The 23,069-nt window shown below is 50.7% G+C and overlaps 1 protein-coding gene across 2 annotated transcripts in view; it reads right to left on the reverse strand.

The window, feature by feature from the left end:
• Nucleotides 1–23,069, reverse strand: part of EPHB1 (EPH receptor B1) — an 86,374-nt gene that overhangs the window by 42,820 nt on the left and 20,485 nt on the right. For both annotated transcript variants that reach the window (XM_069791803.1, XM_069791804.1), the window contains exons 2-3: nucleotides 15,969–16,033; nucleotides 10,872–11,553 (exon numbers count right to left, since the gene is read on the reverse strand). In XM_069791803.1, coding sequence (XP_069647904.1) covers nucleotides 10,872–11,553; nucleotides 15,969–16,033 — 747 coding nt within the window. The remainder of the gene's footprint in view (nucleotides 1–10,871; nucleotides 11,554–15,968; nucleotides 16,034–23,069) is intronic.

Consider the following 23,069-nt stretch of genomic DNA (forward strand, 5'->3'; position numbering starts at 1 on the left):
GCCTTTCAGCAACCTGACCTAGTGAAAGACATCCCTGCCCACAGCAGGGGGGTTGGACAGGATGATCTTTGAAGGTCCCTTCCAGCCAAACCATTCCATGATTCTATGATTCCCACACCGGCTCATCCCCATGCCACAGTGAGGAGGCAGGCAACCTGCTCAAAAGCTCACAGCCAGGGAAAGGACCTTCTGCAAACAGCATGAACACACTAGCACTGTCCATGTTGGTGCCATCACCAGAGACAGGAGATATGCCCAAGCTGCGGGATGGGACAACACCCGCTAACCCCACTTCTGAGCACAGCCAGCTTCTCCCTGCTGAAATCCCCACCCGTGTCCCATGCTGGTGGTAGCAACAAGCGGGCAAAAAAAAGTAGTCTCCTCCATCCTCAACATCTGTTACACATAAGTCAAAGCCACACGAGATTGCGGGGATTTACTGTACATAGGCAGCTCTGGAAGCTTTTCTTCGCTGTGAAACATAATTTGCACCTTGGGCTCTCTAAGAACAAGTTGTCCTAAATAATAATACTTGATTAAAAGCTCATGAGCAGATCAGATGTGGAGGCAGGAGGTCTGTGATAGCTCCAGGTCTCAGCCTGTCACCTTCATCCCAGCACCACCATCCCACTGTGAATGCCAGCCCTACTAGCCCAGCATGCTTAAACAGATGCCCGTAGCAGAACCAGGAGATTTGGGATTAGCCAGAAGATGATGGTCCCCGGCAGCACCCAGACAGGCAAAGAACCTTTTTGCCATGCCCAGAACCATTTCAAGCTTTCAAACAGATTCCCCATTTTGCAACAGAGCAAAATCCACAAGCATCAAAGCAATCCCTGCTCCCAAGGAGAGCAACCAGCTCCCTCCATGTCACAGAGGGAACATGCATGCCGGCATGCATCAGTCCATCCCAAAGCTATGTCCAGGGCAGGTTTATCTAGCAATTGGTTTTTAGCGCCTCAATGACATCACACCTGCAGATAGGTACTATAATATAGTAAAAAATACAAAATGAAAAAAATCAGATCAAAATAAGTCAATATCAAGTCTCACCTCACAGGCAATTTACCTCCAGGCTGCAGACCCAGCAGAGGAATGCTAGGGCAGAAATTAAATTCCTAATTCCCCTTGTATGTCAGTTTCCCAGGATGCCTCTGCTTTTACAGATGAGTTTTAGACAGCAAAGCCCAGAAACCAGACCTGAAGTCAGAGCCCTCCACCTCTGGCATGGCACACAGCCCCGTCCCCTGAGCTTTGCAACTCCCACCCAAAAGCAATGAGACAGCAAAGCTCTGCCCACACCCACCAGAGCATCATCCTGGAGAGGCCCCGGGGGAGCAACTAGTCGAGGACAACGTTAGCCCAGGCATCATTCCCTGTTCAGAGATGCTGCCGCTGGGAGCTCAACGATGCCCATGCAGGATGTGGCCACACCAAAAGCACCAAGGTGACCAGCTCCTACCCCCAACCCACAGCGCTCTCCTTTCTAAAAAACATTTTCATATAAATATCATACAAGCAGGTGAGTCCTGGGCTTAACATGAAAATGAAGCAATGTGGTTCCATCCCATGCCATTAATTACATTTTCTTGGTTGCTGCTCACTGGGTGAGGCTCCCCCAGGAGCCCAGGGTGGGGGAACATCAATTCCCTCCTCATGTGGGTTTGCACATCTCAATTTGAGGTACCCACAACTGAATATTTAGTCTGGTTTGATGCTCCGATAGACAAGGCGTGGATCGTTTCTTGGCCGTGAGTCTGCTGCACCGGCTGAAGATGGATGGATTTTCCCATGGCTCCTCAGCCCTCCTCCAAAGCCTTGCTTAAGTGTGTGAGCGATGCTTTGATTTAATCACCATGCTCCTGCTCTCGACGCGTCCTCCGAGATACAAGACACCGGGCGTGACAAATGACCACTTTTAACACACTTGGAGCTAACACCCACGCCACCACTCCATTTGTCACTGTCCGGATGCAGAACAACCCGGGTAGCAGATGCAGAGGTTTGAGAGGGTAGAAAATTAAAACCTCAGTAATCTGCACTGATTAGTTTTCTTTTTCCCTCACCCTGGTGGGCTCTATCCTTCCTCTGCACATACCCGCAGTGTCCCAGGAGCCAGCTGGCAAGTCCAACCCATGCAAAACTCCTCCAACGGCCAGGGGAATGCAGGGTGAGGTGCAGCAGCGTGACTCGCTCCACCTAGTCCATGGCTTTTTCATGGCTTGCGTTTATGCAATGGGTCTTTCACTTATTAAAACATCATCAGTGAAGGCCTGTTTCCTAAAGCAGAGGTTGCAGGAGACCTGCAAAGCCTGACTGCAACCCCAGGGCACAGCTCCCAAACAACCAGCCAGCTGGTGTAAAAAAAAAAAACACCTCCTTTATTATTATTATTATTACTACTATTACTACTACCACCACCACCAGCCAGCTGGGGTAAAAAAAACCCTCCTTTATTATTATTACTACTATTACTACTACCACCACCACCAGCCAGCTGGGGAAAAAAAAGAGAAAAAAAAAAAAGAAAAACAAGTTTTTTTAATTATTATTACTAGCTATCTGGGAGAGATGCTGGCTCCTGAAGAGCTTGCCATGGGCTATGTGGTGCATTCCTGAACATGGGGCAAGATCCCCATCCCTTGCAAGTAAACAGCAGCAAAACGGCACCAGCTGAAGCCATTCCCAAAAAAGCTCTCTTGTGACTTAAAAAAGAGGAAAAAGTTATAGAAAGGCTTTAAAACTCCCCAGGCTGAGTCACAGGGTTTGCCAGGTGCCGGCCGTTTGCAAACAAGGGTGGGAACAATGTGGGTGCCGGATGCAGGCCGGATCCTGTGCTTCCTTGTGGCTCTCCCATTGTCCAGGAGAACAATCCCTGCTCCAGCCAGAGAGCACAGGGACTTCAGCGGTGGGGTGGGAGCCAGGTGTCCTGGGCTGGTGTAAGCAGATGAGGTTAGGAAAGCTGAGCGGGTTTTGCAGCCCTGCCGCCACAGAGATGTTCGTGGACCCATGCCCATGGCAACCCCTGCAAGCGCACACAGAGCTTTGCACCCCAATATCCCCAAAAAAGATGAGGTTCCCCCAGCACTTCAGCTACCACAGAAAGTTTCCTAGATGGACCATTAACAAGCCAAGGGCTTGGAAGCAGATTTATGCCCCCATTTGTAAACAAGCTCATGAAAAGGCCCTTGGGGAAAAAAAAAAAAAAAGTTCAATGAGTGATTTTTCTTCCTCTTTTAAGACGGGAATCAATGCAACACTCAAAAGTTCTCATTGGGGTGGGGAATACATAAACAGTCCATGGTACAATTTGAGGAGGAAAAAAAATGATATGCAGAAAAATAAAGCCATACATCACAGCTCAGGGGCCGTTTCCTAAGCCCTCTGAGGCCACGTGCAGCGATAGTCTGGCTAGGGCAGCCCAGCCCTGTGATGCTCACCTGGCCTCTACTCACACCTTCCCTGGGACATTTGCCAGGTTTCTCCTTCATTTCTTCTTTGGAGGGGTCTGGATCGCAGGGATGACCCAGACCACACTCAGGATTTGGGGACAGAGCCAAAGAGTGGTGGCTGCGGTGCCTGAGCCTCCCCGCCGGCAGCATCCAGGACAGACAGTCCCCCATCCCTGCACCAGGGGAAAGAAAAGGGCCTGAATCCACCTGAGGAACGTTTTGGCTAATAATGTCTAATTAAGACTTCCATTAAAACCCATCACACTCATTAGAAAAAAAATTTAACAAGGTTTTCCTGGACATTTTCCTTGCAAAATTACTACGAAGGTTAATGGATGCCTTCATTAAGGCATAATTTAAGAAAAATCACACTTTTTTCTTTTTCTTTCATTTTTTTTGGAGACGCGGTGATTCAAATGCTTCTCCTCCGCAGCACAGCCATGGTAAAACTGGGCTGCCTGTTCCACCCAGCGGTGGAAGCAGGGAGATTGCTGCCAGGCACAGGCAAAGCCCCTGCAACAAAGGGGAGCATCCATCCATCCCTCCAGCATCACCACTCGGATTCAGGAAGAGCTGGGAGAGCTGCCACTTCCCAGCGCAGCCCAGCCAGGGAGAGCAGCTTGGGCTGACGCAGGATGGGAGAGGGGGCAGAAAACTTGATATTGTACCAAAAAAACCCACCAAACCCAAACCACAACCTACCAAAAAAAAGAGGAAAAGGCTCATTTTGAGCAGTCAGAGGTTTGTGGCTCGGCTAAACCTGGGATAAAACACCCCCTGGACGCCTTCGCTGCCGTTAGGGATGGAAGGTGCCCTGGCTGCATGGATGCCCTCACTTCGGTCTAAAAGCAGCTTTTTTGATGGTTAGTGTCTACCAGGTGCCCAAGCCCCTGAGCAGAGGCGCAGCAATGCATGGGAAGGAGGAGACCAGCCGCAGCCCCAGCACGCTGGCCACCCCGTCCCTGTGCCACTAAACAAGCTTTTTCAAGCTTTTCAAGGAGAAAAGCTTGAAATCCTACTACCAAACCCATAGAGAAGAGAAACATCTTCCCCACAAAGCCACCTAAAACATCGTGAGCATCAGCCGCAGAGACTCCCTTGCACATGAGCTGCTAGGCAGACATCCTGCCAGTGCATCAAACATGTGTCCACGGGCGCGGATTGAGATGGAAAGGTTTTGAAACAAACTGGTTAACCCCATCCTGGTCCCCAGGAAAGAGCTTGAGGAAGCACTGACAGTTTTTAAGCACAATTATTTAAGATTGCAGGTGGGGGGTCTCTGTGGGCACCCCAGCCCTCAATGCGCCTACCCTGCTCCAGGATGCTGCTAGCCCCGCCAGGTACCCTGGGACTGGGACAGGGCTAGGTGCCATCGCACCCCAGGGGACACCAGAGCACTCCCCTGCCAGCCACCCTCACCACCAGCCGGTGCAACACCCGCAGCCACCAAACCAGGGATGGGGAGAGGGATGCAATTCCCAAGCAAGCTGGGAAGCCGTGGCTCCGCTAAACCAATTCCAAGGGCAGATGGAAGGAGAGATGGGCAGGACAAGCACTTTCTTTTTATCTCTTTGTTTTTCCCCTCTTGTTTTAGAGGTGTCCTGGTTTCAGCTGGGATAGAGTTAATTTTCTTTCTAGTAGCTGGTATAGTGTTATGTTTTGGATTTAGTCCGAGAATAATGTTGATAACACACTGATGCTTTCAGTTGTTGCTGAGTAGCATTTATACTAAGTCAACGATTTTTCACCTTCTCGTGGCCAGCCAGCAAGAAAGCTGGAGGGGCACAAGAAGTTGGAAGGGGACACAGCCAGGACAGCTTACCCAAACTGGCCAACGGGGTATTCCATACCATGTGATGTCATGCCCAGTATATAAACTGAGGGGAGCTGGCGGGGGGGGCATGCACTGCTGCTCAGGAACTAACTGGGCATCAGTTGGTAAGTGGTCAGCAATTGCATTGTGCATCACTTGTTTTGTATATTCCAATCCTATTATTATTATTATTATTGTCATACTATTGTTATTGTCATTTTATTATTATCGTCATTATTAGTTTCTTCCTTTCTGTCCTATTAAACTGTCTTTCTCTCAACCCATGAGTTTTACTTTTTTTCTCCCCCGATTCTCTCCCCCATCCCACTGGGTGGGGGGAAGTGAGCGAGCAGGTGCGTGGTGCTTAGTTGCTGGCTGGGGTTAAACCACAACAAGAGGAGAAAGCATTCAAAAAGGGATCACTCATGGTTTGGACAAGCTGGAATAAGTTGCCAGAGAGGAAGCTGCAGGGAGGCAAAAGGCAGCGGGGTCAGCACAGAGGCTTGGAAAAGAGATGCTTCCCAGCCGTGGAAAAGTACATGGACCAGCACCATGGAGAAAAAAAGAAAAATAAAACCACCCCAAAGAGCAAAAAAGGGCCTTTCTGCAGCCCCTGTGATGCTTGGCATGCTCACCCTGCCCCAGGCATCAGGGTGTCTGGGCATGGAGCTGCAGCACCCTCGGACAGGTGCACCCTAAGGCACGGGGGAGCAGGGTCCTGTGTCCCCGTGACACAGCGAGGCAGCCCACAGTCTCCCTTGCTGCCATCTGCCCGTGGGACAAAACCAATATAACCATCACCCAAGAAAACCTCTCCTGGGTGCTCCAACACAGTACGGTGGCACAAGGATGGACCATGGCACAGGGAAAAGGCAGGCAAAGGCACAACCAGAGAGACCAAAAAGACCCAGTTCTCAGCACAAGCAACAATTTGATTGGGAAAACTTGACGTCTCCCATATTTTAAGAGTTAGCAAATTATTCGACTACTAATTACAAAATGTTCATAACTATTATTAAAATAAATAAATAAACCAATCACTTTATAAATCCTGCACTCTGCTATTGTTTCCAGCCTTCTGTGATGGATAAATGGAGGAAATCAATAATTATTGCCAGGGCTGATTGGCAGAAGGAAAGGATAATGGAGGAACTGGCATGAGGCTGCCCGCTCCTTGACATTCAACTGGTGGGACATTCCCCCCAGCTACCCCTTTCCTAAATCTAGCCCTCCACACACAAGGCAGGAGGGAAGGACAAACAGAGAAAAGAGACAAAGAAACCAAAGGGATGAAGACAACTAAAATAAACCCACACACAGCTTTGGCAAATGTTCGGCACAGCCCAGCTCATCGGTCAGCAGCTGAAGAAGGGCTGGGGGACCCGGATGCAGATGGGGTGCCTTATGGAAAGCCGGGGATGCCTGGGAGCAAGGATGCTCGAGGAGCGGCCTCTGCATCACAGGCATCGCAGCCCAGCTTTGTTCTTATTTTGCAGGTTGGGTTTTTTTTATTATTTTGCCACCCCTGCTAGCTCAGATTTCCAGCTGTTGCAAGCAAGCAGGTTGGGTTCATTATCCCCAGCCGCAGCAGCTTGGAGGCTCCTGACCATGCTACAACAGGAATTTGCCAAGAGGGGAAAATCAAAAGCGAGACAAGCCCAGGAAGCAGCAGGACCACTCTCTTGCCCCTTCTCCCTGGGTTTATAAATACATAGGAAAAATTCAGCACAAAGCTGATTTAGATCCAGACTTTTTCCTTCACCAGCTTCTCCGTGCAACTGAGTTATCGCCTGGTACTGGGAAGGTCAGAGAGAAAGTCAGCATGATTCCAGCGGACAAAAATACAGTGCCCCTCAAAGTCAAAAGGGATAAAAGCTGAGAGACCCACAACTGTCACCATTCTAGTAAGGGGCTACCTTGCCATCATTAGGTTTTAGAGTCAAACACCAGCAGAGAAAGGGTTTAATAATCCTCCTCAAGGAGAACAAGCAAAATCCACCCAGCATACTCATCCAAGGTTTCAAACGATTTCCCCAGCCTCCCAGCAATCCCTGCTACCACTTTTCCTCCTACCTCCTCCCCAGCACAATGATGCATTGCACCTTGACCACGCAAGGAAGCCGTAAAGCAAGGCTGAGGGATGGGGCAGAACAAGACAAATGGATTTAATATCAACCCGAAAAAAGCGTGGGCTATCGCACCAAATGAATTATTCATTTTGAATTCAATAACAGGCTCCATTTCGCATTGACCCACAGCTCTCACGGGCACAAGGTGCCAAAGAGAATGGGGTAGGCACTCCCATCAGGCTTTCAGGCACGGCGTACCATCACCCAGCTGGAGAGCAACGCAGCTTCACACCAGCTGGGAGGTCTGTAGTGCCAAACCCCAACCAGCCTGGGACAAAAACAAATAATGGGGCAGACTGATAAAGAAAATCTCCCTTCCTCCCACCCCCATCTTAGTGTCATGGTGGCAATGACCCCCCCCATCACTCTGACCCTAAAACACAACAATAATCTCTTTGGGACTTGAAACACCCCTGATGAAGACTGCGCTCTGCCTGTGCCTTTCGTGAGCGGCTAAGTGCTGATAAAAGCTGGTATTAATGAATCCCTCAGCGGCCCTGAGCTCTGCTGTCAGCACGAAACCGTTCCGGTCTAATGGCCCCATGATAGGCACAGCCTCTATCCCAGGGGGTGGAAGAGATGAGAGAGGGCTGGGGGAGCTAAACAATTCAACCCTGTTTTTTTCCCACCACTGAGGAATTAAGCCCATTTGCTCAGCCTTAAAATACCAAGGGATTTTCCCCACCCTGCCTTGGTGACAATTCCCCCAGGCTCGTTAAGTGGCTCATCTCAGGTTGACGAAGGCTTCAAGCAGATGTCAGGAGTGTGTGCCTCCCAGGAGCTGGGGTGCAATCCTGGCAGCATCCCTGCGAGGCAAACCCAGCGGGTGAACAAGGCAGGGGAATATGATCTCTTCAAGAGCATGAAGACAAATAGAAAAACAACAAATTATTTCTAAACCTTGCGATGTGCCACCTCCTGCCTGCCAACCTTTGGGAAGGGCAGTAGTGGGCTCAGGTCTTCCTTCATGGTCTCCAAAGTCCACAGGGATACAAGGGGGAACTTGATGGCCGAAGGGTGCACACGAGCTACCCAGAAGAGTCGAACCCAAGGTCAGATTTTTACTCAAACACAGTTAATTGTCCAACAGTCCTAACGTAAGCCCTGGCTCAGGCTTTTAGGACTGGTTTTAGTGAACTTCCAGGAGAGGCTGGTGGGTTTATTGGGTTTGGGTTCTGTGCCAGTGTTGAGCAGGACCTTCAAACACGCAGGTCCCACGCACAACGCCAGCCTTTCGTCCGTCCTCCTGATGTGGGAACTGGGAAATACTCTCACAAGACCGGGAGAGGGAAGTTATGGGAGCTCTGCTCCAGAGACAGCATCATACCAGCACCCGACAGTGCCCACAGGATCATCAAAAAAGCATGGTCCCATCATCACGCATGTGCTTGGTGCCATTTAACCACCTTCTTGCTCTGCACCCACAGTGTACTTCGGTGCCTCTCAGGATCCCAAATGCTGCTGGTCGATCTGTAAAGGACATTTCTACTCCTTTAGACCTGCCAGGATCCTGTATTTTCTCAAGGAGCCTGAATGCAAAGCATGCTCCCCACACAAAAGCAATATTCTCGTCAGGAGCTCTGCAGAGCCCACACTTGGGCAGTGCAAGGGGTTTCTCCTTTGGCATCAGCACTGCCACGTAATGGGAGCACAGCTGGAGACAGGCACTGCAGCACAGAACACTCAGCAAACTCCCAATGCACAGGGGTCTGCTCAGTGCAGCTTTGATGGCATGAACACATCATGACCATTCTGGGGTTTGCACAAGAAAAGGAAACAAAAAAAGCCAGAGATTGGTCTAATGCCCACCCTGAGCAGGTTCGCTCCCATGCCTCTCATGTCCTGTTGTCCTCCATCCTCTGCCCTGCCCTAAACTATGAGCACTTGGTAGGTGCAACACGCTTCTCCTGGGGGGTTAGAAGCATTCAAGATCCCAACTTCTTCCACCACTCCAGCCAGCAGCAGATAGAAAAGTCAATACCACCCAAATCTGTGGCAGTTTTACGTTATCATTGTTTTCCTACATTTGTGGTAAAATGACATTATTTCCCAATTCCAGTCTTTAGCTAAAATTAGGGGGGTTTTTTTCCATTATGAGAAAACGTCATTTTGCCATAAAACCATGTGTGCTCTGTTTGTTTATTCAATAGCAGAGGAATGTCTTGCCAGAAATGCTCCAGTTTGTGAAGAGCCCTCCCTCTAATGGAGCGCTTCGGCTCCTCACAGGAACAGACCATCTCCTAGTGGGAACAAAACCATGCTCGGTGTCAACTGCAAAACTTGAAGAAATCCACTGGCAATGCTGCTCAATGTTAAAGCAAGGCACAAGCACCAAGGTTCTAGTGGTTTCCCAGTTGTTGGAGCACTGGCATGGGAAGGCATCACTGTCCCCACCTTGGCCAGGCAGGAAGGTGGTTTTTCACAGTGAAAAACTACACAAGCTCCCACATTTAAAGCAAATTAACAAACAAGTTTCTCCATAGCTTGAATCCCAGTTTTGCCATTTTCATATACCCGGAGTTACAGGTGAATAAGAAACACTGTGGTGGCCACCCCAAGGAGCATCACAGCCAAGCTTGGTGCTACACGTGCTGCCACCTGCAACTCCTCCAATCACCCCCTCCAAAACCAAGCCTAAAGCACTCTGACACCTGCCTTTGACCTTCTCCTTCTTCCCAACCCTTCCTTGACCTGGTGGTGCCCACCTTCTAGAAGCTATTTGGAAAGCACTGATGAAATGGGGTTAGCTTCTTATGCAAAAAGCCCTCTCCTCTTCCCTCCTTTCCAGCAGCGTACAAAAACAATACCTTAAAATTGGGAGTGGAGAAGGAACGGGCAGCAAGTAAAGCTAATAGAAAAAAAAAAAAAATCCTCCAACACTATTTGGGAAATATTCATCAGAATGGCCAAAGGACATGAAAAGCAGCGAGCACTATTTCCATATTTACAACTCCGCGCTGTGGAGGACTCCAGCAGGCAGCAGCATGCTGGTGGTGTGGCTGGGGGAACCCAAAAACCAGCAAAAAAATTCCAATTAATGCAGAGAATCAGAGCGGCTTCGCTGCAGTCAGGCCTGACAGCAGCTGCCTGGCTCCCCCAGCTTTGCTGGGGAAATAATGAGGCAGATGAAAGCGGCTTAGCGAGCAAGCACTGGCCTGCACAGCACTTTGAAGGCAGCAGATCACACAGGCGGCTTCTAGCAGGCTTGTGGCAGCAGCAGCTGCACCGGCACCCACATCCTCGCCACACTGCTCACCGAGTTTGGCCACTGACTGGAGCGCACTGAGAAGCTGCACATTGACCACTGCTCCCAAATCCCTGCATGGTCCCTGGAGCAAAACTGCTTCAGGGCAGGTAAATCGTGTAGAGCCAATTTCACAACGGACACTGCCCAAAACAGCTTGTTTGGGGACAAACATTTTGTTGAGCAAAGCTTAAAAACACTAAAAGCACCTTGTTACCCAAGGCCAACCTTACCTTTGCAAGCCACGTTGTTCTCCGGCTCATAACCAGCCTTGCATGTACAGCGGCCGATGGGGACCATCCACTCCCCATCCCCATTGCAGTACAGTTTGATGGGCACGTCCACCTCCTCAGCGTTGGGGATGCAGGTGCCGCGGGCAGTCACTAGAGAGGTGCTCTCCGCTCCTGTCATTGTCTCCGGGAAGATGGCGAAGTTCTGCACCACACTGGGGCACTTCTTGAAGAAGACCCTGACGGACAGCAGAGACATACAAGCCCCGTAGTCCTGGAAAGCCAGGTAAAAGCCATTGCGGGTCAGGGGCCCAAAACTTCTCACTTCTGTGTTCACCTTCATCAACCTACCACCAAAGTCCACCTGGGAGAAGCTCTCGTCAGCAGCAATGGTGTCCACTTTGAGGTAGGGTGCCTCCGTCCAGAAGGCGGACTTCTTGGTGGCAATGACAGAGTCTGTCTCGTAGTAGTAGAGGTTGAAGGTCTCCTTGCAGGAGCCAGGGACATTGGGGAGGCTGCTGCAGTCCCGCACAGTGAAGCGCATCTCGGTGTAGATGCGGTGAGCTCCACGCCGGTTGATGAACGTGGTGAGGAGCCAGTTGTTCTGGTTGGGCTCGAAGACGTTGCACACCTGGTACGTTCGGATGGTGTTGAGGTTTTCGTCGTAGCCACTGACTTCTTCCCACTGCAGAAAGGAGAAGGGAAAAGTGATGAGAGGGAGGCAGAGGGACCGGCGGTGGCCTGTGAGCCACGGAGGTGCCACTCACCCTGCACAGGGCAGGGCAGGGCTGGAAGGAGAATCCCAAAGCCCCAAAGGGGACTAGGAACATGGTCGTGGACACACAGTATGATGCACGTGCAGAAACACCAACCAGGCAGCACCAGAAGAAATTCTCGCCCTCTTGCCTCTGCATGCCTCTCCCCATTGCTCCCAGCTGAAGCTAAAACATCTTTTCCATGTGGGCAACAACCTTAGCTGCCCTGAGAAGATGTAAAAATGGGAAGAAAGATGGTCCAGATACCCAGAGGCGGGAGGGAAAGCAGCACACGAGGGGCTACAGCTTCATTAAAGCCCGAGTCAGCACGTGGGTGGAGAGCGAGCCTGACCCCAGGCTCTCAGCATGACGGAATCATTTCCCCCAGCAAAGAAAACTAACTAAATAAAACATTACCGCCGTGGAGAGAGAGAATATAGATTTGCAATTCGATTTATAGAAGGGCATTAATATAATCCAGGCTACAATTTCAATTAAGGGACAGCAGCAAACTGTGAATAGTCTATGATGGCATTAGAGTCCTACAGACAGATTTACAACCTCATAATCCATTCATTTTAACTAATCCATGTTTACAGTCTCCTCATAACAGCATTATTCATATGGCAATCTTTAAGCAGCACTCTGAATATCAGGCATAATTTCCAGGAGTGATGCTACAGCAGTGCTCACGCCTGTTTGTGTTTACAGGGGTGGGGGGCCACAACAGCAGATGGGTGATGCCAACCTGTCCCGTCACACTGAGTCTTCCCAAAGAGCTGATGCACCACGACCAACCCTGCAACCTTACAGATTTTGCCTTCTTCCATTTTCCATTAAAAAACCATGTTCCTCACCTGCTCCCCAAGCTTCCCCCTTGTAAACCACAGCCCTGATGTAAAAAAGCACAGGTTTTAATTTTGTTTTCAAAGCAGGGTCCTCCACACGCTGCCAACAAGCGTAACAGAACATTTGCTCCCAGGTCCACCTACTCAGCTCCGCTAAGTTTAAGCAAAGATCACAGCTCAAGGTTGCACATTGCTGTTAAGCAACATTTACCAAACCAGCAATAAAACCTCACGCATCCATCCAAGTGCTCTCCCTTCTCATCTCATGCCACGAAAGCACTGCAAAAACCCCTCTCCACCCTGGACAAGACATGCAGATTCAATGCCCTTTCATTACCAGACACCTCTTCACACAAGAAAGCTGCAAGGTCCTCCCTGACCAATGGGGTTGGCATTGTTTCCCATTCCCACCTGGGCTTTGCATTACAGCCCCATCATCCAATTAACACCAGACAACCAGCTCTCTTCCAGCACTCGCCCACCAACCTAACACTGGCCCCACTGCTCTGCTGTCTTTGCTGCAGGAATCCTCCTCTTCATCCCACCCGCCAGCTCGTGGACCCGGACCGGGTGCGCGAGAGGGGACCTGACCCACTATCATTTTATTCATAGTTCCCATCAGGGAACCAGCTCTCTCACCAGCTCCTTCCACTGAGCATCCCCTGCACTTTGCTGCTTTTTTTGGGGGGCGTTGCAAACAAAGCCGAAAACTAAGAGGCAAAACCTGCCAGCAGACCCTGCTGCACTTCAGGCACCCAGCACACAGGGCTGCCCGCAGCTAGGAATGACACAAAATACCACTTGGAAAACCCTCATGAGGGCTTAGGGCTGGATCCTGATGCTCTCTTGGGCATCCCTTGGGTTGAGTGCTCCTGCCACTGGGCACTGAAAAGCAGCAGATCCCTGTGGCTAGTAAGACCCACGGTGCCAGTGGCTGCTGCCATCGATGTTCTAACAGCAACAAATGCATCATTTTGACGAGATCCCACTACATAATTCACAGGGAGCTGAGGATTAAGACAATGTTCTTCTCCACTGAGATTTAAAGCACATCCACCGGGGAGAGCAGAAGGAGAGTCCACGTCCCGCCACAGCCAGTCCCCCGGGACCACAGCTCCTGCTGCCTGGCTGGCATCCGTGCCCTGGCATTAATGTCAACAGCCCCCCTGCGCCCCAGGGCCCATCTGTGAGCTGGGGTGAATAGTCACTCCCAGACCTCAGCACACCATGGGGGATGCCACCACCCAAAAGGACTCGAAGCCATGGAGCCCCGGCGTCAGGAGAGGTGGCTCATGAAATCACTCTACCTCCAGCCCCAGGAGAGACAAGAGGAGCCTGGGAGAAGGAGCTGACACCCCAGCAGCAGCCAGGGGCCCCTCTCCCATCCTCCCATCTCCTCCCTCCCGCATCAAGAAGCGGGAAGGTCCCTTTTATAGACAGCTGCTACTCTCCTCCCTCTGGTTTCTTTGCTTTCCTCTTTGGTTCCCCTCTTCTTCACTTGTTCCTACAGTGCCACTGTTTGTTGCTAAGCCCCAAAGCAAGGCTGCTAGCATACTCTCACTTTTTGGATAGGATGAGGAAGCTTTGGGTTTTTTAACCCAGCTTTCAGCAGTTCGGGCTGAAAAAGAAATAGCACGGCCGTAGGGTGGCTGCTTTAGGGAACTGAAGGCTAAAACCAAGAAAAGACCAACTAAATTTGGGGTCTTCATTTACTGCAACACAAGCAGAAATCCCCAAGTGTATCTTAGCATTTCTACACCAGGCTGCTTGGATGGCTCACAGTCTGCAAACCCTCCCTGGCACCTGCACTCCAGACAAGCCTCACCCAAATACTGGCCAGTACCGCTGGACAAGCCAAGAAGCAGCACAAATCTGCCCTCAAATATTTGTTGTGAACTATTAAACAGGACAAACCCCAAAACCCAGTGCTGTAAGCAGGCAGCTCATAAAGACTACTGCATGCCTGAAGCAAGAGGAAGACATTGCTTATTTTCAACTAGCATCCAACCTACTCCAAAAGGTGCCTTGGCTGGGACATGACGCCTACAGGGGGGTTCACTCCAGGAGTCCCAAATACACTTCAAGATGCTCCGTATCCACCCAGCAAAGTGCCTGGTGCTACTGAAAAAAGCCCAGTCCATGAGCAAGGGGACTTCACAAGGGAAGTCACACTCTCCCACACGTGCTACGGACTAACTGCGTCTTTAAATAAGGGACTTGGTATTTTAAAATACTTTGTGGAAGATCTAACATACACTCCTGTAAAGGAGAAGACTCACCAGTAACTCTGACAGGAGCAAGAGACAGAGTATTAATGCTGGATCACCACATGGACAGGCTCAGGGCACCCTGTGACAGGTGAGGCAGGGCCAGGAATCAGGAGCTGGGATCTGCGGAGGGATGCAGGGATGTGCGTGGAGGGATGCAGGCTGGGGACATGCTTCACTCTGCAGAGGGCAAGACTGCCAAGCCTTATGACGCAAGCTCCCCACTTGCCTTGCATGGCTTTCAGCGATAGCAGCTGCAGGCAACTATTTATATCCCATCTCCATTACCTGCATGTGGCCCCCCTGCATTTTGCCAGCAATTTATCTGGGCACAGATTTTTTCCACAGCAATTCAGAGGCAAAGCCCCACATTTCAAGGGCCTCTGATGTGTCTGGAGAGGATTTCGTGCCCACTGCATGTGTGGTTCAGCTTTGGTGACGGTGTGCAATCTCACTTCTTTTGAGGACCTGGCCAAGCCAGTCACACCCTAACAAAGGTGCAGGCTAGCATCCTTTCCCTTTTGTTGCCATGTCCTGGAGGCCCCAGGGATGGACCTCACTGCTGTACGCATCCCTGCCCGACCAGCTGCCTGTCCCACCGTGATGCCCATCCATCAACTTGCATCCCCTCCCACTGCCGCTCCTCTCCTCCACGGCTCCGTCTCTCACTTTCTCTGCCCAGGGAATGTGAGTCAGGTGATTTTATGCTTCCATTCCTCAAAGACTCATATTATATAAAAAAGATGTTTTAAGTGCCTCAGTGTGTTTTGTTCCTCATTACTTCATAAAAGTGACATTAATAGCCAGGGAAGAGCACTGCTGAGTGCAATTACGGATGATGTTCCAGGTATGAAAGCTGTTTTGAGCCTGTTAATGTTTCCTAATTACAAGTCTTTTGGCACAGGGAGAAGGAAGGATTGAGCGGGGGCATGGAGAGCAGTGATGGGGCTGGCCCCTTCACCTGGGAGGAGGACAGGCAGGAGAGGAGAGAGCGCAGGGATGGAGAAAAGCTCCATCTTTGCCGAGACCCTGGGATCGGTTCAGGGAAGGGACGCTCAGCCCTGGACCGGCCACACAGCTCGGCACAGCGATGCCCTGGCCACCCCACGCCAGCCCGATGGGGCATCGCTGCTCCCACTGTAACTTCCCCAGCTCCCCACCAGCGTTTTAAGACAAAGAGCATGAACCCCACAAGATCGCGTAAGGATCAGCTGGGCGAGTGGCACTTACCCCCGAAGGAGGGTTGGCAGTCCAGCCCAGCTCGGCCGTTGCCGTCCGCGTATCCATCAAAGTTTCTGAGGAAACACAAGAAAAGGAAAGCAAACTAGTTACTCCCAAAGCTTTTGATAATGTTATGAGCACAGAGCCACAAAAAAACATTCACTTGCTTTCATGGAGCATGCATCTGACCCTTGGAGCTGCTAAGAAATAGAGCAGCAGGTGCCCTAATACATCTAATTAACTAAGGGCAGCTTCACTCCAGAGCAAACAGTGCAGGACAAGACTCTTTGCAAAGAGTCATGGCCTGAACACTGTCCACGCTGCCATCTCTGATCCTCCCAAGCCTAGAAAAGGAAAAGAGCGTTACCAACTAAAAAAAAAAATTAAAAATTAAGAAGGTTGCTGCATTTCATGGAGTCATTACATGCACCTACAAAAAGCCGTCTAAACCCAAGCAGCAAGTTTGCATTAACTCCCTGGAAGCAGCGAGAAGCTGGGGGAAAGTCTCCCACAGCAGGCAGAGCCCAATCTCTCCCCCAGCATCTCCATACAGGCTTTTCGGTGGGTCCCATCTGACTCACTCACAGCTACTTGCTTTGCTCTGCAACACTAGATGTCCCCTTTTATGCACTACATCTGTCTGGTGCCCTAAGTTGTTGTTGCACACAGTTATTATTTGTCAGAGTGATTTCAAATACGCGAATAAAAATCACATTGTTGGAGTGATGTTCCACTGCTGGGAGTCTTTTGATGGAGAATTTGGTGGGAAATATTTAAAAGCTGTAATACAGCTTACATTTCCCTACTTTTATTCTTTAAAACAAACAAACAACAACAAAACACAACAAGAATAATAGTGAGAGCAACAACATATAGAAACAGATGGGAAAAATCCTCCAGGTTTTATTTATTTGTTTGGAGCAAGCAGACATGCAGATTAATTTCCTTGATTCCTGTGTCTCGACCAAATGGGAGGAGGAGGTACGCTGGCGGCGGCTGGCATAGCTGAGCATCCCCCATCCCTCCCATTTCCTCTATGGTCCCAGGTAGGCACAGCAGCTTTGCAGTGCCAGGAAAAGGGGTGCAACCAGAGAAATAGAGGTCAGAAAATAAAAATCAGCCCAGGAACATGAACTGCCCCCCGGATTGCTGCTTTTAATCTCTCCACACCCGCTCCAGCAATCGCAAGTGGGAAACGAGACTCCTATTAATCTTCCCACCCCTCCCTTTGCCAGCTGTCCCAGGATGGGAAGCCGGAGAAGCGTGACCGAGACGTCCCCACCCTGCCACGAGTGATAAATGTTCCCTCTCCCGAAATTCCAGCCAGAGCTCCCGACCTGGCCTGGCTCCAGGAGAGGTGAGCGGGGGCCACAGAGAGCAAGGCACCCCCACACCAGAGATGGAGTGAAAAGGTGCCTGGGAGCTTGCAAAGCTTCTGCGTCCCTAAGTGGTCCTGGGATGCTGCTGTGGCACTGCTGAGGGGGGCTTCAAAGCCCACAGCCTGCTGCACCCATGCTTTGCATACCCGTGCTTGCAGTGCCCTCGGAGAGGAAACGTTTCACCCCCGGCCTGTGCAGGGAACAGAAAAGTGCAGTAGCCTTCATGCCACCACAGCATGCCTCCATCTGCAGCTTCAGCCCCTTTCTGTTTGGCAGAAGCCAGCTAAAAACAACACATCCCACCTGCAACTCCTCCCTGACCCCGAATGGGGCTGGGGGCTCATGCTCCAGACTTCCAGAGATTTTCTACTCCCACCGCCCTCTGCCTTCCTGCTGCCCCCAAGCTTTCCTTCCCTTGCAAACAGCTCCGCACCTCGTTAAGCTGTCATTAATCCTTGCTACGGCCCTCCAAATAAGCAGGCAGATGTGCCTGTGCATAAATAGATGCAAAAGTGGAAGCAAAAGGCCATGCAAACGTCTCCCAGTCCCCACTCCCAGCATGACTATGTGGGGAGGGATCCTCTGAGAGCCCCTAAAATGCTTGGTGTTTTACCCCGCAGCAAACGGAGTGTCCTTCTGCCACATGGGACACTGAGGCAGCAGAGCCCAGGGTGACGCAGGGAGCGTGGCTGGGCAGGGACCCGGACCCAGCTCGCCCGCCCTCTCTGGTGAATAAGGACACACTCAGTTCCAGGAAAGGCACTTCTTGCAAGGGTTTGTTCAGAAAGGATTTTCACTCCATCGTCTCCCTTCCTGTTCCATGCACCTACAGCTTCCTTCTCCAGGCGCTTTTTTTTCAGTGGGGTGATGACAGAGGAATGTACTTTTGATAAAGTACAGCCTTGGTGCAGGATGGTAGCTCGCAAGGACCGGCTCTGCTCCAAGGTGGCATCCACCAGGATCCCTCCTGGCAGCTCCCTCCCAAAATCTCACCCCTTCCCTCCTGTTCTGTTCCTTCCCAAAGGCTCCACATTTTGGAAAGAAAGCAGAAAGGCACAGCAGCAATGCCAGCATGGCACGCAGCAGCTCCTGAAGCAGGAGACTTCAGAATAACTAAATAAATCGAGAAATAAATGAATAAATGGAAAAGAACCACAGAGAAGCTTTTGCTTTGGAGGTTTCCAGAGTCCAAAGGGGACTGCGTGGCCTGTGGCCAGGGAGGTCGTGCTCGCAAAGTTTCCACTGCAGGTGCATAGCTTGCACTTCAACAGTTCCATGTTTCTAAAGCAATTTGCAAACCAAAGGAAAAAAGAGGGCTGAGAGCCACCACTAAAAGGCTGACCCTCTACAGACCTTCTCCTGCTCAGATGCTACCCTGACTCCTGAGGACACTGCCATATACAAGAAGATCCATAACCTGGCAAAATAGTTTAGTTTGGTTTGTTTTTTTTAATAAAATAAAGTGGTTAAATCCTCCCTTCCAGCTCAAATTCCTGCTGAGCTTACCCACACCCCATGACTGCAGAGGCACTCGGCACCAGAAGGACTCGACTGAGCAACTTCCCATTGACCTCTGCTATTTCCTCTTGGAGGAAATCTTGGATTTTACTTCATTTTCTGGATATACAAGTGACACTGTGACCCCTGGGGAAACCCCGCAGGGACATTTATGGCCAGGCAGCTCAGGGCTAAGGCTCTGCCAAGCGCCCTCCTTCAGCAAGGGGGTTGTGTGCAGATGCCCATGCCCCTCATCCCAAGATCCCACGGAGAAAGGGGGGACACCCAGCACTCATCTCCATCTCTCAGCTGCAAAACACTGCTGCTGGTGGGGACACACAGGGATTACCCCCCCCCCAGCCATCCATCACTTGGGAGCGGGCAAAGGAGGAACAGGCAGTAAAATCCCCTTGCTCTGCCTGCTAACGAGGGGATTACCAGGGACCAGTGCCTGAGCATCATTAATTAGCAGAGAAGCCACACGGACACCTCGCACCTCTCCTCCTGCGCTCCTCTTGCCTGCTTTGTCCTGCTGCGAGGACCAGTCCTCGTTATTTGGCACTGGGTATTAATTAAACCCCTCGGGGGGTGTCAGCGCAAGGGTACATCATCTCCCCGTGCCTTGTACGGCTAGCACAGCATCATTAGCCATGTCGGGTGAACCACGTGCCACCTGTCCACCTGCATCGGCCAGTCCCTGCACTTCCACCATGCCGGCAGACAGGCTCAATGCCCAACAGGTAAATGCAGGCAAGACGCTGCCCTCCCCTTGCGTGCTCAAGGTACCGCTCCTCCAGCAACTCCTTCCACACCTGACCACCCACATGTGGGCACGGCGGATACCATGGGGATGCTCTGCCCAGCAGGGAGCTCAACATACTTGCTTGGAGAAGTCTTCGGGACCTGAGCCTCCACCGAAGGCAGCTGACAGGCTGTAAGGGCTGAAGCCCTCGTTAGGGTGAAGATGAGCTCCGCTATAGAGAGCTGAGCTCTCTTAGAGTGAAGAATCTTCAGCTGTATACAGTAGATTTTCTTTAATGGACACATTACTTTAAACTAAGCCTTCGCCATCTGTTCCAGTCCCTAATTATCAATACAAAAACAAACGTCTACTCACAATTACACTCGTAACGAGTAAAGATGCCAGCAATTAGAATGCACCAGCATCCTCGCTGCTGAGCAGTGCATCCATCTGTGATGGCACTCACACGATCCAGGCAGGGAGGACTCAATGCCGTCCTGGGGTCCCCACATCCTCCCAGGCAAACCGGTGAGAGAAGTGGCCAGAGCCAATGCCCGCAGCAGGATAAGCTGCATCTCAGAGGAGCAAAGGGTAGGCTGGCATCATTCAAGCAGTGGGGGAAAAATAAGATATTGAGAGTAGCCAGGCATGGAGCACAGCAGCGCACAAGCCTTCATTTCACACCAGCTGATGCTGTCTTGCCAACAACCCTTCCCAACAGGATTTAAGCCTCTTCCAGGAAAACCCTCCTGAACCAGCCCGAAACAAAGCTGAGCTTACTTCCTGAAACCCCCACCCTGAAACCCACATTTCAGACCTCCCCAGTGTGGAGGGGTCCTGCTGAGTCCCACCATGAGAAGGTGTGACTTCTCCCTGGCAGGGAGCAGGGTCTGGCTACAGGCAGAGAGAGATGGAGGTAAGGAGGCCAACCCAGCTTGATCACGTTTTGACATTGCCATCTGGAAAGAAAGAGATACGATGACAAATTTTCTGCTCAGGGAGGCCACAAAGAAATTTCTACGAGTACTGCACTCCTCAATAGATGCCTCGGGGACATGGTCCCTCTCCCAAAGCAAGAAGCAGCAGCTCTCGCTCCTGCAAGAAGATAACGGCAGGAACCAGCCTAAGGCACTCGAAAGCAAATGCTTGGGCATATGCAAAGAGATGCAGGCATGTCTAAGACGGCCAAGAGGAAAAAGATAGAAATTAAGCAAAATAAGGAGAGAGGAGGCTTGATAACAACAGATGGTAGAGGGAGATTTAGAAAGTATGCCAGCTGCTGGAAATAAGCCCCCCGAGATGCGTGGGGGGCGGAGAGGTGCGTGTCAATAGCTGAACCTTCGGAGGGAGGGGGCAGACGGGAGCAAGGGGCAGGGCGCACGTGGCCGTGAGGGGCTCGGGTCCAGAGGAACAGAGGATGCTCTGCAGGTGGGATCTTTGGAAACTCATCCTGATGTGCCCTCGCAGAACGCAAAGCAAGCCTGAGCAAGTGCCGGTGGGGTCAGTACATGGTCCAGCCCCAGGGCACATCCCCTGGGCAGCCCCGGCCCCATGGCATGACTTTCTGAAGGGGAACAACAGCAAGGCTTTTTTCCCCATAAGCAACGCACCGTATTTTCCCCTCTATTTCATGCTCATAAATGCCAAGCTTTCTTTCTATCCCCTCTTTCTCTCCCAAAAGCTTCAGCAAAATCAGCCTAAGGCAAACGCACAGCTTGGGAAGCTTCTGTCCAAGTTTGGTGACATTACCAGCGAAAGGGAACAATAGAGAAAGAGAGCCAAGATGCTGTATTACAAAGACTAGTGCTAAATAACATTAACTGCTATGATGCTGCGAGCTCTGCCTTCCTGCAGTTGTCGTGACTTCAAGCCGAGCCCAGATTGCATCATGGCTTTCATCACTGCTACCTATACGCTCACAGTTTGCATCACACCTCTTGATGTCAATGGAAAGGAAGACCCACAGGTGCCAGGGGAATAATTTGAATTTAATTCTCACTATTCCCCATAGATGAAAGGGCTCAAGCACACACCAGGAGGTTGCCTGAGTAATTCCAGGTTGCTCTCCACGACCATGCTTCTGACCACAACATCCCTCTGACATTGTCCAGATTCACCTGTGCAAGGTTTCAATATATCCTGAACTTTAGACTAAGCTGGGGAAAAGTAGGAACACAAGATCCAGGTGGCTCTGCCGCAGGGACCAAGGCAGTGAGCTGCTGGGCGCACATCCCACCCAAAAAGTCTCTTCTGCAGGACGACTCCCCATCTGGTTCCTGCTCCTAATTGGGAGGGAGCACCACTGCTCACCCCTCGTGCCATGAAGGAGTCAGCGACTGCGTGGCATGAATGCCGTGACATCTCCCAGATGGTTTAATTATGGCACTGGAGAGGCGGGCAGGGTAAGAGCAGGATCAGCCTCTCCCCTTTGATAAGCACTGCTCTTCTTAATCGTTTCCTGAGAGCACCGGCTTCCAAAAGAGCCGCTTACAGTATCTATAAGCTTTCAATCAAAAATATTACAGCAACAACTAATTACGTCCCATCATTCCCATGGCTCTCTGCCTTTAATGGTGCATTTTGCTGCTACAGAATGACGGTGAAACTGCTCTGGAAGTGCATAACGAGCTCTCCCCATCAATCTCCTGCGGGTTCGTTATGAGGGATTACCTGCCAAATAACAAACTCAGTCAAGAACGGAGAGGATGTGCTAAACAACAACAAAACAAGTCAACATGAAACATTTTCTGCCTGCATTTTAAAGAAAAACCACTGATGCTTTGGGGTCTGTATCAACCTCACGGGGGAGAGAAGCAGCCGTGCCTGCTCTGCAAAGACATCTCAGCTGTGACACCACCATCCACGGCCACCAGCCAGCATGAGAAGATCTGCAGTGGCCAAAAAAACCCACTGCTTTTGGTTGGAAAGGGAAAGAATTTATATATATCAGCTGAGGACAAGCGTGCTGTGTCAATTTGTGATGGGATACATTAAGCTGCGCCGCAGAGCACAGCCCTGGACCTCCTCCGGATCTCCCGTCAATGGCATGGATTTCAGCACGCAATGAAGATGCATCGCAGCAGGGCAGGCAATAACTTAATGAAGCTCAAATTTGGGGGTGTTTGCTCAGCAACTATATAACAACTTTATCAATAAACTGCTGCCTGCTGTGACTGCGGGATGAAACACTCTAATTACAAGCAGCAAACACTATCCATATCAGGATATAGTAAATTGAAATATGCTGGTTGATGTGCCTGAAAGCGCCCAGTAAAATACCTGCTTAAATTTTTGCAAGCATATGTGCATACGCACACGCACGGCAAAACCCAGCATATCAGCAAGAGAAAAGCACAGACAAAAACCGGGCTGCCGAGCCCCACGCCTAACACAGGCTAAAAAAGTTCAGGAGGCGATGTAAAGTTTGGGCCATAAGGACCAAGTCCCATTTACCAACACTCATTCCTCACTCCGGACGACACAGAGGAGACC

The sequence above is a fragment of the Haliaeetus albicilla genome, chromosome 9 (assembly GCF_947461875.1).
Source record: "Haliaeetus albicilla chromosome 9, bHalAlb1.1, whole genome shotgun sequence".
NCBI classification, from domain to species: Eukaryota; Metazoa; Chordata; class Aves; order Accipitriformes; family Accipitridae; genus Haliaeetus; species Haliaeetus albicilla.